At 47.8% G+C, this 18,829-nt stretch overlaps 1 protein-coding gene across 1 annotated transcript in view; it reads right to left on the reverse strand.

Annotated features, from left to right (window-relative positions):
* Positions 1–18,829, reverse strand: part of LOC106893337 (chromosome unknown open reading frame, human C1orf95) — a 55,279-nt gene that overhangs the window by 12,400 nt on the left and 24,050 nt on the right. The window contains exon 2 of the mRNA XM_014951237.1: positions 7,897–8,076. Within this exon, the coding sequence (XP_014806723.1) occupies positions 7,897–8,076 (180 nt within the window). The remainder of the gene's footprint in view (positions 1–7,896; positions 8,077–18,829) is intronic.

An 18,829-nucleotide genomic window follows, 5' to 3' on the forward strand; every position in this document is an offset into this window, starting at 1 on the left:
TTGGACAAGATGATCTTTAAGGTCCCTTCCAACCTAGAAGATTCTGTGATTCTGTGAAAAAAGAAACCAGTTTGTGCACAGTTTGTCCTCCTGGGACTGGGTTGGTGTGGAGGGTGGCCTCGGGGTGCTCCTCTCGAGGCTGGAACGGGTCCCTGCCCTGCTCCGAGGGTGCCTTTGGGGCAGCCCGAGGGGTGTTTCAGTGCTGGGTGGAGAATAGGTCCCCAGGGCTGTGCGGCCACAGGACAGACACAAAGACAGACGGACACAGGCACATAAAGGGACAGGGCTGGACTCAGGCTGGGAGCGAGCAGCAGTGGCTAAAGCGACTCCAAAATGGCTTGTCCCAGCTGAGGACTCGCTGCTCTCCCTGGGGAGCTGCCACGGGGTGTGAGGAGGAGGAGGAAGAACAGAAACAAACTTACCTTGTGAAACTTTGATGGTGAACAAAAGGAGGCAAAGGAACATGAAAGAAAGAGAGAGGGAGAAATGTAACTGTAGACGATATATCCAAAAACACATGGAGAAGCAGAAAAGAATGAATAAACCGGGGCTGCAGAGTAAACAGAGAAGAGCTGCTCTACCATCAGACACTCACACCAGGGCTAAAGGCTATTTAAAATCCTCCTACCTGAAGTGCATCATTTCATTTGGGGCTCTTGTTTAAAGAGGATGGGGGAATCCTCACCTGCTTTCCAGCCGGACAGGCTGGATGGACTAATCCCTCTGAGGGATGCTCCCACAGCTTTCCTCTGGGATATCGCTATCCCATGGGTTTCCCTGAAAGGGAATAGCTGAAGGAAGGCAGCAAACAGGACATCACAGGGTGCTGGATGGCACGTGGGACTGCTCATGGTCCGAGAGCTGGGAAAACTACACCTGGAGGTTTTTTGGCAGTTTTGCTGCTGAGTTTGCTTGTGCCCACAGATAACTCCCAACCACGGCACTCCTTCAGCCCGGCCAGGTGCCACAAACCCTGAGTGGTATTTAATGTTCCTACTATATTTTAAGAACTTAACCTACTGCAACATTTGGTAGGAAGCTGCAAAAAAGGGTATTTCACCTACTTTCCTAAGGCACAGTTTGGGGGATGGTTCTATTTAGATTTTAAAAAAAGCATAATAGCTCTAAGAGGGCAATTTGCCTTCAGAATTGCCTTCATCTCATGTAGGGTTACCAGCTGTTTTGGGATATTCTTCTCTTCTGAGCCTCTCAAAAGCTTTCTGCTTTCTCTCCTTCCCAGGGCAGCTGCGTTACCTGCCCTGGCAGAGGCCCTGTGGAGAAGACAGCCTCGGTGACACTTTCCAAAGTCCCTCAGAGCCCGAGCACACAGCGACGGTGCAATCATCTTCTGGGCGAGAGTTGAGCACTGTAATTAGCGAAGGAGCTAGAAGTGGGCAGTGTGATTACAGGTAATTTCTCACTACTGGGTGGCAATCAGTTCTCAAGAGCCGGCTGCCCCTGCAGGAGCTGGGGCTGCAGCAGGAGTCCCCATCCTGTGGAACCACAAGCCATGGCACCTTTGCTCATTAATTCAGAGGCCAGAAGCTGAGCGAGGGCTCCTTTCAGACACCAGGCTTGGCTCCTTGGCTGTGTTCATTAGAGGCACAACAATCTCTGGACAAACAGTCCCTGACTTCTGTCCCGTGTGCCACCTCAGTGTGACATTGCTCTATCGATTACCCTGTTATTTCTGTCCAGAAATGGCACAGAACCTTCTATTAACGAGCTCTGAGCAGCTCAGGTGTTCCTGGAAAGGCCGTTCCTCTGTGTTCATTCTGCACAGTGCTTGTTGCAGCTGATGAAGAACATGTGCCACGTGGGCTTGGGGACAAGGTGTGCCTTGAGCAGAAGGAAAACTTGCCTGGAAACCTTTAGGAGGCTTGTTTTCCAGTTGGCCTTGGCCAGCTCGTTAGCTCTGTTTCACCCCAGCTCTGTGCTTCATCTCCATAGCCATGACCAGGGGTTGGAGGAGAGCACGGTGTGGCAGCCAGATACCTGCAGCCAGGAGTGAGGAGCCCAAAGTAGTTTTTTTTAGTTGTTTGTTGTTTTTTTTTTTTTCTCAAAATAATTAAGTGTTTCCTTTTAATCTACCTTTGCCTTCAGACAGCAAGGTAAACCGAAGGATGGCTTGCAAAGCCATATGGCTGCTTAAAGAAGATATCTGTGGTATTTAATTGGACCAGCTGGCAACTTGTTTAAATTAGCAGAGAAAATGCCCTGTGCCATTGTGCTGCCAAAAGCAATTAAGTGTGACAGTAAAACAGCATTCAATTAATCTTCCTTCTGGGATACATCCTGCTAAAGGGCACCTTAGGAGAGATGAGCACTGGGCAAGACACCTCAAGGTCAGTCGGTCCCTTCCCGTGTCCCACCTTGCTCCTGACACACATGGGTCTACCTACTCCTGGGGTTCTCCAGTAACAGAGAGGGCAGATCCTGCCATGCCACCTCTTCAGCATTTTGACCTTACTGGAGGGAAAAGGTTTCCTAATTTCCACACGGATTGTTTCTTCTGTCATTTAAACCTGTCTTAGGCTAAACTGCTGCCCCCTCGCATTTATGAGCCCACTGAACCTCTTGGTTGCCTGCTTTCTCCCGGTCCTCTGGCCTCTCTCCTGGTCCTCCACATCGAGTGCAGGCTCCAAAGCTGGCCACAAGCCTCACTGCAGCTTTAGGTGTGCCAAGAAAGGTGAAGGGACCCGTTTACATCCCACAGGCTCTGCTCCTACCTGTCTGGTGGTGTTTGTTCCCCCCACAGCAATGTTCTCCGGTGCTGCCTGTGACTCACTGCAGCCACCACATCCTTCTCTGAAAAACAAGTTGTTCCCCAGCTCCTATTTATGCACTTGATTAATCCCTCCTCAGCGTGTTGGACTTGTCTCTACCGAACAGCATTTATTTGTTTTTCCAGGCTGTTTCTTCAATCTGCTTGACCCCGGGACGCTGCCCTTGCTGTGCCTGCCATCCCTGCAGCCACCCGAGCAAGAAGACCCCTTTTCCGGTCCATCAACAAGCCATGAATGAAAATACCCAACAAAGCCAGGTTCAGGAGGGACTTTTCAACACCCCTCTCCTTATATCTTTCCAGTTGAGGAAAAATGCAGTTAGAGAACAGTTCTCAGGGACGTTTACATCAGGCTACGGTCTCCCTGGCTTGCTGGTGGGAAGGCTGTGTGAGATAGTGTCAGCATCTGAAGGCCAGGAGGGATGTCTGGCCGCTGCCGCTCCCAAAATTAATCCCTCTGCCACAGGAGGGCATTGAGCCAGCCTGACAGTGCTTGCTCTGGACAAATCCAGCCCGACTGTTGCATTGTTTCTTTTTATTTTCTAAGTGAATGCAAGTTCACTTGTTTCATTACTTCTTCCAGGAATCGAAGTGTACTTATTGGCCTATAATACTTTCCCCTCATGGAAGACAGTATGACATTATCCCCAAAGCTCAGAGCTGGCTCCCTCAGGGCTCCCCTTTCATGAGAAATTAGCACTAGAAGGTGAAAAATAGCAATGATCCATCCCTCCCACCCAGCTCACTGCCAGCTGACAGACCCACTCTGCCCTGCCTTTAGCCCATGAAAATCATATTTTTCGCTATTTCACAGTGAGGAAGACTAAAGGTGGGCAGTGGTTTGATATTATTTTTTTTTTAACTCTTCCCCACCCAAACACTGAGTTGCAGCAGCACACAGTTTCTGTCCGGTGCATCAAATAGTTTCTGTCTGCACGCAAACAAACCCCAACCAAAGCAAAATGTTTCCTGGCACTGTTTTTAAACGAAATTGTCTTATTTCTTGCATTTGACACACTGATTCATCTTCTAAAGTTGTTACTTTTTTTTTTTTTAAACATGAAAACAAAGCATGAAAAAACAAAACGCTTCAGGTCTGGCGGGCTCTTTGATCCAGCTGGAAGCAATTGATCACTTCTTAGTTTTGATTGAAAAATGAGTTCTTTCTTTTAATCTCCATCAACCAGAGCTGCTTTATTTAGCCATTTTTTTTTCTCTGCATTGTAAGTAAACTTAAACCCTGGCTATTCAACGAGACAGCAAGGAACTGCCATGGGCTGCAACTTCTCAGATGATCTACAGCTGGTTAATATAAGGCATGTTGACTCCTCTTACCCTTCTCAATGGCCACCAAAGGGGACCTCTTGGCCTGAGCATCCCCACCACCCTCTGCCTCCCAGACTGGTGGGGTCCATCCAGGCATGAGGAACACCTCTGGGGTACTTCCAAGCTGTATATCTTCCCCACCAGTCAAACTGGAAAACCAGCAAGACCCTTCTGAGCCCCAGACCTCTCTACCTGAGGACACACGTGAACAGGACTATGGAGAAAAGCAAGTTGTGGTTTCAGCTGTGGCTCTCTAGCTGGACGGATGCTTTCCTGCCTCTCTCTGCAGCTGCTGAACTGGGTCTGCATGCTGTGTGTGGAGGTTGTCCAGCAGAGGAAGCACAGAAGAGCACGTGATTATGAACATGTAATTATGGGGTTACACACAACTCAGGCAGGGTCATAAAGACACACCACAGATGTACACCAATTCACAATTTATCCTCAGAAATATCTCGGGCTGCCCCTGATGTGCAGGTATAGCTGAGATGCAGCTTGGCAGGTGGTTTGCAGGGAAAAACAAAGGGCAGTGCTTCCATTGTCCTGAGGAAAGCCTCTTGCCTTGCTTATGGTAAGGTTTTTAATATCCATCATTTGCTCTGCATGGGGATTGCCCTCAACCCAGCCTGTAAATTGAAGCTGACTCAGAAACTGGCAGGTGGTTTGGTGAGAGGGTTTAACCCCCCAGTTTGGCAGCTGAAGATGTGCACTGGTTTCCTGCTGTTTAGTTGTTTTTCAATTTCATCCATTTAACGTTCAGGCAATTTTCAGAGACCCTCTCTTCTCCTCTGCCATGCAGCCACAGATGTCATCAGGCAAGATGACAAAGTGGAGCCCCTTCTAACCTAAGGCTGGTAAGGAGAAGTGGTTGCTTTGGGACCTGCCTGCCGTGCCAGCCTTGAAGGATCTCAGACCCATCTGGTGTGGGGCTATGCCCACCAGCCTCTCCCAGCCTTTGGAAAGGGAATGGGGTCTTGCAGACATGAGCTGCGAGATGAGGTTGTCACCTGTATTCTCTGCAACATGGTAGAAGTGGTAGATAACTTTATCTTTAGCAGATAAAGTTATGGAGCTTGTATTCTAGAGGAGTAATATGTAGATAGCTGACCGAGTGATCTAAATTATGTGTGTTTAAAGAAGGATTCCTGTCATCCTCCCCTAGACCAATTTTTTAGAGCCTCCTTGAAGGGTGTAGGGGAAATCCTTCTAGGAGTAGCAAATCAGTCCTGTTTAGCCTAAGAACTTGGTGAAACATGAAAAAAAACCTTTGGGCAAATGTGTTCTAGGGAGGAAGGCAGGTTCAGAAGAGTCCCCACAGCTTTTCTGGGGACAGTTGGCCCCATATGTTCCCTTGGAGCAGAAATGGCCTCGCGGGAAGATCTTGCTACCGAGAGAGATGCAGAGCTGTGACAGGGAAAGAGCTTTCTCATTCAAACACACACATGGATGCGACCACAGCAGAAGCTCCAGAGAGCAGAGCGGGGACTCCAGACTTTTATAAAGGGGAAAGAAAGATCCTAACCCACGTGGTGGGATGGGAGGCTCTTCCACATATGTTACGGGGCCCAACCCACTGGCCTCCTGGCAATTCCTCTGCCTGGTGTTTCTGGTGGACTTGCAGAGCCCATCCTTGTGGCTCTTGGTCCCTACAGCGCGGCCCGATGGCTTGCAGGGACGTTAGCTGGGACCCAGCAAGGTGGCCATGGAGGCCAGAAGTCGGGGGGGAAGAGTGCCCTGTACTTACTTGCGAGAATGACCATGTCCATCCCCCAAAATATACTCATAATCCATCCAACCATCACGATCGCCGTCAGGATCTGAATCAGAGCAGCGGCAATGTTCAGCCAGAAGACACAACACTTGTGCCTGTCAGGGAGGTCGGTCCGGGCTCCGCACAGCACGGTGAAAGCGGATACAAATGTTCCTAGGGAAGAGAGAGGAGCAAGAAGACGCAGTGAAAGCCACAGCTTTGTGCCAAATTCCTTCCCTTAGACCCCCTTCTCACAGCATCGTGCTTCCGTGGCAGTGCTGAAAAGCTGGAAGGGCTTTGCAAGAGGACAAATGGAGACAAAGCCATATCTCACTTGAACATACCTCTGTCTCCAATTGAATTTCACTGACACATACACTTAAAAACCAGGAAAGTAAAAACACTTTTTGGGTTTTGGCTCCTTGCCCCCCACCCAGCTGCCACTGTAGGCAGTTTACAAGGAGTGCTGTGTGTCTGTGGAAATATCAGTCTACCTTTTTTGTACCTGGTGGCTCTCTCTCGGGGAGAATATTTACTCCACCGAAGCCTTAACAAGGGAAAATTGCACTGGGAGTTAGAGCAGGACTGGCTCTGGAAAGCTGGAGGGCTCTGGCATGGCTGGCAGTCTGCTACTATTCACCAATACTGCTCTAGAAGCGGCACACACACACAAAAAGGGGGTGTTGACGAGGCACTGCATCCTTGCACAACGCTTTACACTCACAAACGGGTACCTGAGAGGCTGTTTTTAACAAAGGAGAAGGAGCCAAACCAGCGCTGTTACCTGAGAGGCGACCTCGGCTCTGCTTGTGTCCAACTTATAAAACTTGCCAACAGCCCTTCAGGCTTCCTAAAACAATTTCAGATGAAGGATCTCACTGATGTATGAAAATTAAAGCTGGGAGATTCTTCCTGAATTTTGAGCTGATGTTCTAGGCCCGTGACTAGCTAAACCCCACAGCTTGGGGAAGCCTTGTTTGTGCCACAACCAACCTGCAGAAACCCCCAACACTGGCAAAGAGCAGAAGAATCTCTTTCTGAACCCTATAAAGTATGAACTGTTGGCTGGGAGATTCAGTCAACCTGATCTAAGTATACATTTCAACACCTCTTGGCATTATGAATTGTCTTCTGTGTTGTTTTTTGTTTGGCTGCTGTTTTTTTTCTTAATATAAATACAGCTTTGCCAAGGTAGGTGTAATTCAGATTGTACAGGATAATGTAGTTCTGTGAAATGCTTTCCTTGATGAACACCTGGAATTAAAAATCCAGCAGCATGATGTCCAGTGATTTCTACAAAAATTGTCCTTCTCTCTTTCAAGGCTGTAAGCCTGCAAGTCACCTGTAACAGATGAACAAATGAGCTCATCTCTGATGCACAGAAGTACCTCGTTGAACCTGGGAGCAGGAGGGAGTCGTTTGGTTTGGCTGAAGGCAGGAAAGAAACAGTTTACACACTTCCAGAAGACCTCACCAGATAGAGACAGCAGAAGGATCTGGTTAGGAGGAAAATCATAGAAACACAGAATGGTTTAGGCTGAAGAGACCTTAAAGATCATCTGGTTCCAACGCCCTGCCATGGGCAGGGACACCTCCCACCAGACCAGGTTGCTCAAAACCCCATCCAGCCTGGCCTTGAACACCTCCAGGGATGGGGCAGCCACAGCTTCTCTGGGCAACCTCTTCCAGTGTCTCACCACCCTTACAGGAAAGCATTTCTTCCTAAGATCTAATCTAAAATTCCCCTCTTTCAGTTTAAAGCCATTCCCCCTCATCCTATGGCTCCACACCATTATCAAAAGTCCCTCCCCATCTCTCCTGTAGCCCCTTTAGGGGCTGGAAGGGGCTCTAAGGTCTCCCCAGAGCCTTCTCTTCTCCAGGCTGAACTGGAGAACTTGAGACACCATTTTGCCCTGCATTGCCAGGGTTTTGGAAGAGAATCTTGCAGCCCGATGGCTTGCAGGGATATTAGCTGGGACCCAGCAAGGTGGCCATGGAGGCCAGAAGTCGGGGGGGAAGAGTGCCCTGTACTTACTTGCGAGAATGACCATGTCCATCCCCCAAAATATACTCATAATCCATCCAACCATCACGATCGCCGTCAGGATCTGAATCAGAGCAGCGGCAATGTTCAGCCAGAAGACACAACACTTGTGCCTGTCAGGGAGGTCGGTCCGGGCTCCGCACAGCACGGTGAAAGCGGATACAAATGTTCCTAGGGAAGAGAGAGGAGCAAGAAGACGCAGTGAAAGCCACAGCTTTGTGCCAAATTCCTTCCCTTAGACCCCCTTCTCACAGGGTCCCACTGCTCGTGCTTCCGTGGCAGTGCTGAAAAGCTGGAAGGGCTTTGCAAGAGGACAAATGGAGACAAAGCCATATCTCACTTGAACATACCTCTGTCTCCAATTGAATTTCACTGACACATACACTTAAAAACCAGGAAAGTAAAAACACTTTTTGGGTTTTGGCTCCTTGCCCCCCACCCAGCTGCCACTGTAGGCAGTTTACAAGGAGTGCTGTGTGTCTGTGGAAATATCAGTCTACCTTTTTTGTACCTGGTGGCTCTCTCTCGGGGAGAATATTTACTCCACCGAAGCCTTAACAAGGGAAAATTGCACTGGGAGTTAGAGCAGGACTGGCTCTGGAAAGCTGGAGGGCTCTGGCATGGCTGGCAGTCTGCTACTATTCACCAATACTGCTCTAGAAGCGGCACACACACACAAAAAGGGGGTGTTGACGAGGCACTGCATCCTTGCACAACGCTTTACACTCACAAACGGGTACCTGAGAGGCTGTTTTTAACAAAGGAGAAGGAGCCAAACCAGCGCTGTTACCTGAGAGGCGACCTCGGCTCTGCTTGTGTCCAACTTATAAAACTTGCCAACAGCCCTTCAGGCTTCCTAAAACAATTTCAGATGAAGGATCTCACTGATGTATGAAAATTAAAGCTGGGAGATTCTTCCTGAATTTTGAGCTGATGTTCTAGGCCCGTGACTAGCTAAACCCCACAGCTTGGGGAAGCCTTGTTTGTGCCACAACCAACCTGCAGAAACCCCCAACACTGGCAAAGAGCAGAAGAATCTCTTTCTGAACCCTATAAAGTATGAACTGTTGGCTGGGAGATTCAGTCAACCTGATCTAAGTATACATTTCAACACCTCTTGGCATTATGAATTGTCTTCTGTGTTGTTTTTTGTTTGGCTGCTGTTTTTTTTTTTAATATAAATACAGCTTTGCCAAGGTAGGTGTAATTCAGATTGTACAGGATAATGTAGTTCTGTGAAATGCTTTCCTTGATGAACACCTGGAATTAAAAATCCAGCAGCATGATGTCCAGTGATTTCTACAAAAATTGTCCTTCTCTCTTTCAAGGCTGTAAGCCTGCAAGTCACCTGTAACAGATGAACAAATGAGCTCATCTCTGATGCACAGAAGTACCTCGTTGAACCTGGGAGCAGGAGGGAGTCGTTTGGTTTGGCTGAAGGCAGGAAAGAAACAGTTTACACACTTCCAGAAGACCTCACCAGATAGAGACAGCAGAAGGATCTGGTTAGGAGGAAAATCATAGAAACACAGAATGGTTTAGGCTGAAGAGACCTTAAAGATCATCTGGTTCCAACGCCCTGCCATGGGCAGGGACACCTCCCACCAGACCAGGTTGCTCAAAACCCCATCCAGCCTGGCCTTGAACACCTCCAGGGATGGGGCAGCCACAGCTTCTCTGGGCAACCTCTTCCAGTGTCTCACCACCCTTACAGGAAAGCATTTCTTCCTAAGATCTAATCTAAAATTCCCCTCTTTCAGTTTAAAGCCATTCCCCCTCATCCTATGGCTCCACACCATTATCAAAAGTCCCTCCCCATCTCTCCTGTAGCCCCTTTAGGGGCTGGAAGGGGCTCTAAGGTCTCCCCAGAGCCTTCTCTTCTCCAGGCTGAACTGGAGAACTTGAGACACCATTTTGCCCTGCATTGCCAGGGTTTTGGAAGAGAATCTCCTCCATCGCTGCCTCTTCTTCAGTGGGTCACAAGAGAACAGGCAGTTAAGAAGCTGAAATGCTGGGGAAGGCTGGCTACAGCCTATTTTTAATCTCACCACCCTCTGCAGGCTTCAACTCCAGCATCTTCCTAACGCTCCACCAGCTCCTAAACTCCCCTCCTCGTCTTCCTGCCGCTGGCTCGAGCTGATTTCATACTCCCACCTGCTCGCTTTGCCAAAGCTGGGCACCGTATCCTGGCATGGGGAGCACTGATGGGGTGGTGGGAGATAACCCTACAGCAGGAGAGGACCATCATCTTCTCTGCTGTGAGAAATCCCCCCTGGGCTTCATCCTCTGACTGCTCAGCCGTCACAGGCAGGGTGTCACCCCCTTACCCACTGAAACAAAAGGGTCGACACAGGAATCCTTTAAGTCCCAAAAGATGTTGTATAAGTCTCTCCATTGCTCTGTGACTTCATCTTCCATGTCTTTTTTGTCCTCCATGGAGCATTACAGGAGATCTCTGCCCTGCTTCACCTTCCTTTTTTTTTTTTTTCCTTTATAGTTTCTCCAAAGCAGAAGGAAGGCTGGAATATTCCCCCACACTTCCCGAAACTGTTGCCTGCAAAGTTACACCACAGCACTCTCCGAGATTAAATATGGATTGAGGCAAGATCAGAGACTGGGTGTTTACATTTTCCCATCAGGATGCAAAATCTTGCCAAATGGAAATGCATGCCTCTTTTTAAAAATGAAAATTAAAATCTTTCTCTCTCGCCTTAACTTTAACTCTTCCAAGATGTGTTACAAAAGAAAGGTCATAAAGGAGCAATAATTCTTAAGCTACGGCTTCAAATCCTTCCAGTGAAGCTTTTAAGATTTTTACATCATTAGAGCAAGGTGCTGAATTAGCTAATTAATCCCAAAACACCACAGTGACTAAGCTAATGTCTGGTCCCATTCAGGAAGGAATACAGCAAACAAAGCAGTTAAGTGTCCCTCTCCGGACAGGGAGTTGATACAGAAGCTAGGATTGAAATCTCATCAACCTTGGCTTCTGATTCCCCCTTCAGGCCACTTTCCTACTCACAGGAGCCAATTTTCCAATGCCAGTGCATTCTCTTTATTAATTACGATTAGCTAATCTTTGGGAGGTTGATGGCATTTTTAAACACAAGACCTGAGACACGCCAGCGGACCTATAGTCCACATAGACTTTAAAATGTGAAGAAGAGTGTTAAATACATTTGCCAAGGTAGATGTTTTCCCCTTAAGAAGCCATCGTAGTTACACATTGCCGAATATGGAAATGTTTGCATCTGGAAGCAGAGAGATGGAGAGGAGGAGGAGGAGGAAGGCAAGGAAGCAAGCTAGCTGTGTCTGCTGATACCTCTTGGCTGCATCAGAGCTGGGGCACTGAACCTTCCTGACCGAGCACTCAGACACTTGAATACATATAGCCTAGAAATCATAAACTTGGTAGGCAAACTGCAGCTGGTAGAGGCTGAGAGACAGGCTGAGAGAGTTGGGGTTGCTCAGCCTGGAGAAGGAAAGGCTCTGGGGAGACCTTTGGGCTCCTTCCAGTCCCTAAAGGGGCTACAGGGGAGATGGGGAGGGACTCTTGATAATGGAGTAGAGCCATAGGACTGGGGGGATAGTTTTAAACTGAAAGAGGGGAGATTTAGATGAGATCTCAGGATGAAATTCTTCCCTGTGAGGGTGGTGAGACACTGGAACAGGTTGCCCAGAGAAGCTGTGGCTGCCCCATCCCTGGAGGCGTTCAAGGCCAGGCTGGATGGGGCTTTGAGCAGCCTGGTCTGGTGGGAGGTGTCCCTGCTCGTGGCAGGGGGTTGGAACTGGATGATCTTTAAGGTTTCTTCCAACATAAACCATTCTGTGATTCTATGATTATTTTAAATTGTGAATTAATATAGCCTCTTTGGGGACAGAAGGGAGGGGGTGGAAGCAAGGTGTCCTGTGCTACCTGATGACTCTGTTTGTTCAACCTGGTGGGGCGTCAGGGCCCATTGCAATCACCTGGCACCCACAGCTACTGAGCACCAGGGGCTGGGCAGAGGGATGGTGAGAGCTGAGGGTTGTCCTTCTGGAGCAGCTCTGGGGCAGAGGGTGAAGGAGCCCTGTACCAGCAGGGAATGGGAAGCCAAGGTGGCTTCCTCAACTCATCCCCTCTCGTTTCACTCAGGGCAGTGTCACCCAGCTGGGGTGCCACACGCTGTTTTCGGCAAGGGAAGAAAGCCTCTGGGAGTTCGTGCTTGCTTTCTGCTGTCAACAGAATTGGGGTATTTTTAGCTCACACCAGTAAACACGGAAGGCTTTTTGTTTTCAACAGTTTAACCCATTGAACGCAAAGGGGACGTGGTATCTGTGGGACACTGCCATAAAAGGAGAGACACTGGAGGGGTTTTTGTCCTTTTTCTTCTCTCTGGTCCATTCTCATGCAGGATAAACCCGCCTCTCCAGTTTCTGCTGGTGCCCTGACAGCCATGGTCTTCCCAAGAGCATCATCTGATGGTTCCCGGCCTCACAGAATACACCAAAATAGCGTGAGAGACAAATAGTTTGGGTTTTAAATCTTAGAAGAAAAACTCACACCCTGGAGAGAGCTCTCCTGGTTTGGGTCACTTCCTCTTGGAGGAAGACATGAGGTCAAGCCCATGTCCTGTCTTGAACACGATCTCCTCCATGCTACCCAAGTGCAGCAGTGACTGTGGTATGGAATATCTTAAGCTGCATAAGGAAAGATTTTCTATAATATTTTTGCAATAAAACCTACCCTGGGCACTCCTGCAGGAGCTTGAGCTAGGTGTGGAGCTTGGCATGTTTTATGTGGAGGACCTGGCTGTGAGTAAACTTCTGATGGCACCTTCCCAGAAACATCATATGCGAGAGCCTGACTGGAGCCAGGGGGCAAAACAGAGCGGGAACGAGACACCAATGGCCACCAGTGTGAGCAATTTGAGCACACAGACAACTTGTTAGTGGCCTTTCCACTGACTAGCAGGTATCTGAGACTTCACAACAGAAAGCATCTCTGCTGCAAGGAAATCACATCTGATGAGCTGCCCTGTTACAGGTGAGGCAAGAGCAGAAACCCAAATTACTGGAGCCAGGGGCAGCACATGAAGCCAATGATGATCGTGGTCCCTACCCTATGAGAGCCTGGAGCTAGGAAGAGGCTGAGGAAACACCCCTTCCTCTTCCCCCAAGCCTGGAAGTTATTTAAGATGCTCCTGTACCGTGCTGGGAGTAAATAAGGAAGTGGGATGGTGCTTCTTTTCCTGCTCCCGGAGGAGAAAAATGGGACCCTGTCACGATGCTGGAGCACAGCTGCAGGTAAGCTCAGGCAAAAATGTGAAGGAGAAGGCAATGAGACTTGAGGTGTCTGTGGGAGCAAGGAAATCTGTTGGATTGACAGTGGGAGAGGTAGTTAATGAGTGCGTATTTCATGGGGTTGAGATGTACCTGAGCAGCTGTATTGTGTCAGGGGAGTGCTCTGTGTGGGGACACATCTGAAATGCCTTTGAATTTTTTAAGTAAAATGATTATTAGCTGTCACTAAACAGTGTTGGCAGGTATGAGAGGCAGATGTTGTAGATGTGCTGAAAATTCATGAGATGTGCTGGTTCTTGCTTGTGTGAGTCAGAAAAAAAACCCAAAACTGTGTGAGAAGGGTGATAGGGATTGTTTCAGTATCGCAGTGAACATGTTGTCTACTGGTCAAGACATCCTTGGGTTTTCAGTGTCCTGAACTCATTTTTATACTCTACTTTGAACTGTGAGGAGTTGTCTTAGTTGTGGAGGCCTTTCATCCTTGGCATTGATCAAAATGCTAAGCTGTAGCTCTTTGGATTATAATGGGGAAAAGAGAACTACTAAAACTTGCCCAAGAAAGGGCTACAGCAGTGATTGCTGATGCTGAAAACCCTTTCCCTGGGTAGACCCAGGCTGTGGAAAGGACAGTGTTAACAGCACAATCAAATGAAGTTGCAGAACATTAACGCTCAGGCTGACTATCTGCTGAAATTTCCTAAAGCAGAGAATTGTCTGTGTCTTTGAGGAAAACAGCTGCAAAGTAAAAAACCAGTGTTCTGGCCAGCATGAGTCCTAATCGGTGTCTCCAGTCTCCACCTGGCTGAAATTCACTAGGCAGCATCAAGGAGACCTTGCCAGTGCAGGTTGTATCACCTAAACCCTTTGAGATAAGAGTCCTTTCTTTCCGTGCTTACTGCAGCTCTCTGAACAGAAAAAGCTGTTTCAGAAGAATATTTGATGTACCTCTGTGTGATCTGCTATGCCTCTTGCAGTTGTGAGTGCAGGGCTCTTGTCATGGCCTTCACTGTGCCTCATTCTCCCACTGCTTCCTCAGAGAGCTGTGATTGTGGGCAGGGGGTGTGCAGTGAATCTCTCTGGTTTGCAGCAAAAGCAGAGGGACAGCAAGCTGGAGGATGCCCTCCTGAGGGAGCTAAACCATCTCGAGAACCTGGCCCTGGCTTCGTGGCCAGGTACTCCTTTGCCAGGAGGTATATTCCCACTCAGAAGGCAAGCAATGGAAGATACCAATCCACTTGACATTCAGCCCCCCTTGAAAATAGGTGCTCGCAACTGCAGCTGTGTTCCAGGAGCAGAGTGTCCAGCTGAAGTGCAAGAGCATGTAGTGATAGGACGAGAGGCAATGGTTTTAAACTAGAGAAGGGTAGGTTTAGATTAGACATTAAGAAGAAGTTCTTTACAATGAGGGTGGTGAGACACTGGAACAGGTTGCCCAGAGAGGTGGTGGGGGCCCCATCCCTGGAGACATTCAAGGTCAGTCTTGGTGAGGCTCTGAGCAACCTCATCTAGTTAAAGATGTCTCTGCTTACTGCAGGGGGGTTGGACCAGATGACCTTTAAAGAACCCTTCCAACCCAACACATTCTATGATTCTAAGTGCCTGTGGCCTTCTTGCACTGTTGGGGCCGATGCTCAGCCCATGGTACAGAGTTGGTCACTTAAACAGCGATTCTTCACCTGTTATTAGATGCTGGACTTCTTTCTTTTGAAAGATAAAGAAAGTAGAGACAGCAAGACCACAAAACAAGGCTGCAGCATCAGCAAGACTTAGGTATGCTACCCCATGCCAGAGGCATCCCCTACATCCTTCCCCTTGTAATCCATTTCAGCCATGGAAGTAAGCCAGAGCTTGGTGCATTTACTTGGTTTTCTCCTAGAAATAACGGTGGTAACATCTTAAAAGAAAACTTGGTGGGGTTTTTTTAGGCTAAAGTTTGATGAAACAGCCTTTGGCAAGCTTTTTCCCCCTTTCCAGGGGATTAGGTTCCCCTGGTTTTCTCCTAGAAATAACGGAGGTAACAACTTAAAAGAAAACTTGGTGGGTTTTTTAGGCTAAAGTTTGATGTAACAGTCTTTGGCAAGCTTTTTTCCCCCTTTCCAGGGGATTAGGTTCCCTGGAACTAAAGGGAAATAACATGGGAATAACAGACTAAAGCCTACCCCTGCCAAACACAGTGATAACATGGGAATAATAGACTAAAGCCTACCCCTGCCAAACACAGTGAGAGGGGGCTAGTGCAGATGGGTGGCTTTAGCAATTTGAGGGGGATGAAGAGCAGGAGCTGGAGAAGGACAGGTTAGAAAATGAGAGGCTTGCTTGGTCCCAGGCAGCACCTCTTAAAACCAAAAAATCTGAGTCTGATGTGCACAGGGCCAGGCATAACAAGTGCTGCTGCAAGGAGGGGAACATCGCTGACGTAGAAAATGAGAGGCTTGCTTGGTCCCAGGCAGCACCTCTTAAAACCAAAAAACCTGAGTCCTACGTGCACAGGGCCAGGCATAACAAGCGCTGCTGCAAGGAGGGGAACATCGCTGACGTGCAGGCACCTGGTGGCAAAGCGATTGCCCACAAAAGCCAGGTCTTGTGGGAAACGGTGTGGGCAGGACCTGGGCAAGAACAGCAGGAGCCGAAGAGTAGGAGAGGGAGAAGAGAAAGGGAAGGAGGAGAGAGTGGAGGCAGCAAACGTGACAGAACCTAGATGTTGCCATGGAGAGCAGCTCATGAATTTTCCTCTGTGGCCTGCTATTAAAAATGCTTTGTTTGGCTTCTGCCAGCACATTGTTTTTATTTTCCCCTTCCCTATCGGAAGGACGTTCAAAGTGTGTTCTGGCTCCGTCCAGTCCTTTTGGCCTCGCTACAGACAAAAATACACAGTGGCTTGACAAGTGAGAGCTGGTGCTTGCAATTCTTGTCTTGACAGGATTTGTTCCAACTCCCGAGTCCGCAGAAGGCGGGCTGTATATAGGATTAGCTTTCTGGTTTCCCTACACACGTGAAAAATGTCCACCCCATCCCAAAGCATCACAGAGACAAGTGTTTTGAGTGCGTGGCTGTAGCTCCAGCACTGAGCTCTGCATCTGTTTGTTATTAGTGGGTTTGTCTCATGTGGTCAGAACAGACTTGACAGGTTTTTTTTTATGTAGCATCTACAGAAGACGGCCCACGTGCAAGTGAGATAGCATTGCCTTTGCATCAAAAATGAGATTTTTTTTTTTCCTCATATTTAATGCTTTAGAAAAAGTTAACTCTTCTGAAAAGTCAGAGTTTTTTAACACTAACTTCAAAACTTGACTGCAACAAACTTTCACAGACTTCCAAGGCTAAAAATACCCAGCAAAATCTTAAATTACATGGGGTAGGGGGGGGTGTGTGTGTGCTGCATGAAGGTGAAATGACTTACTAAAGCTTTAATTATACACGGAGCCATTGGCATTATTTTTACTCCACAGCACTGCAACATTTCGAACACTTAAGAGCAGCCACCCATAAATAGTGAGATTGCAGTACAGCTTGTTCCGCTGCCAGACATTCCACAATCCTTGGGTGAAGTTTTCCAATCCAGTCCTATGGTCTAATTCTGTTGACTTGATACTTAAAATTAAGGGTGTGCTTGAAGAATTTGAGGTGAAGAACTTCTGTTGAATGGTGGAGTCCAACTGTGTAATCCCCAGTGGCTGAGCAGACCTCAGACTTCTGCCAGGATGTGATTCTGTGTGATTCTGTGTGATTCTGTGTGATTCTGTGTGATTCTGTGTGATTCTGTGTGATTCTGTGTGATTCTGTGTGATTCTGTGTGATTCTGTGTGATTCTGTGTGATTCTGTGTGATTCTGTGTGATTCTGTGTGATTCTGTGTGATTCTGTGTGATTCTGTGTGATTCTGTGTGATTCTGTGTGATTCTGTGTGATTCTGTGTGATTCTGTGTGATTCTGTGTGATTCTGTGTGATTCTGTGTGATTCTGTGTGATTCTGTGAGTTTCTGTGTGATTCTGTGTGATTCTGTGATTCTCTGCTGCTGAATTACTCTTGCAAACTGTACCTGCCTGACTCCCAAACTAATTTTTGGCCCCCAATTCTATAAAAGATGCGGTCCCAGAGCTGCAACTGACAGTTTGCACCATGCTTTATAACACTGTGAACCACTGAGGAAAACTTGTAGCTTTCCAAAAGCAAAAGGGAGGAGGAGAAGGGGGAATTACTGTACAGAAACCTAGATATAGGAAATGGGAAGCATGTACCAAGCAACACCTGCTGTTGCATAATATTAATTGCTTAAGATAAGTCCGTGTACGCCAGAAGTATCATCCTTTGCCATGTTTCCCAGATACTGTGCCACGAGGAGAAATTCTTTGCCACGCTTAACTAGCAGGCAGGTTGGCTCTCTGAACGTGCCACCAATCTTGCTTCTGCTCCATGCTTATTTTTTTTTTCTTTGCTAATGGAATGAGGAGAGAATCTTAATTAATTTGTATCCTTATTAAGTATGCCAGCATTGAGAGAAATAATGTAATTGGCTTCCAATTATAACAGCAAACATAAGGGAGAACAAAAGGCATGACCAGGGTTTACAGCACAGGGCACTTTGCTATAAGCTCATCTGCCCGAAGTGGGTGCCTTCCTGCTGCTCCAGAATTTTATCAGGAACTTAGAAGCTCTGTTTCATGGAAACAGCTCTCCTTGCTGGTTTCTCTCTGCTGTCTCCTGCCACGTAGAACTTTCTGTATTCATGCTGTCTACTATTAAACCAAGTGCTTATTACACCTCATGCTCCCTGCAGGAGCACCAGTTTGGGTGCTTTGCTGTGTCTCTCCTGGTCCCAGGCTGCTCTGCAGGAGCTCAGGATCCAAGTGACAGAGGAACTGAGGAGACAGGAACAACCTTCCAGTAAAATAGCTCTTATTTTTTAAGACTATGATCTTAATCCACGATTCTCAAGCACCTCCAGAAATCCATCTTCTATTTTCTGGATGTAGATCCAGAAACAAACCTCGAGCCGTTAGTTTTATGCAACTGATAGCAAAATAATCTGGATGTGGCTTTTCATCCAAACTGTACAAACCTGGAAGCTTCAAGAACAGATTCTCTGGAGAGAGCCCCTCCTCATTTCGGAGTGGCCATGAAACCACTTGGAAAGCTTTTTGGCTTTCTGATACCTCCAGTTCCTAACACCCCCTGGAAATAAGAGCCGCACAACAGTGGAAAAATAGTAAGGAAAAGGCCATGGATTCTGAATAGCATTCACAAAGACTGTAGCCAATTTTAGTGATGAACTGAAGTTTATTCCTAATTATCCCTACCAGTGAAAGCTCTTGTCAGGCACAGAGTGGGGGTGTGGGTGTGTGTGACCCTCCACTCTTGACTTCCACACTAGTCCAAGGGCTCAGAAGGGCACATGGTTGGTGTTTTTTTTCCTGGATGAAGCCACATCAAACCTTCACTGGCTTTTTCCTGCCTCTGCCATCCTGCGGGTTAATTAAGTGCCATTAGTACCCATTTCGGGGCACTCTAATTAAGCAGCTGAAGGAAAGCAACGGGCGAAGGGCAGCACAAGGGTCTCTCCCTTCCGTCCTCTCTGTCTGTCTGTCTGGATTCAGCCAAGCAGCCACGCTTCCAGGCGAGGTCTGTGGCTTTGTTGCCTCCT

The sequence above is a fragment of the Calidris pugnax genome, unplaced genomic scaffold, assembly GCF_001431845.1.
Source record: "Calidris pugnax isolate Ruff unplaced genomic scaffold, ASM143184v1 scaffold24, whole genome shotgun sequence".
Lineage (NCBI taxonomy): Eukaryota > Metazoa > Chordata > Aves > Charadriiformes > Scolopacidae > Calidris > Calidris pugnax.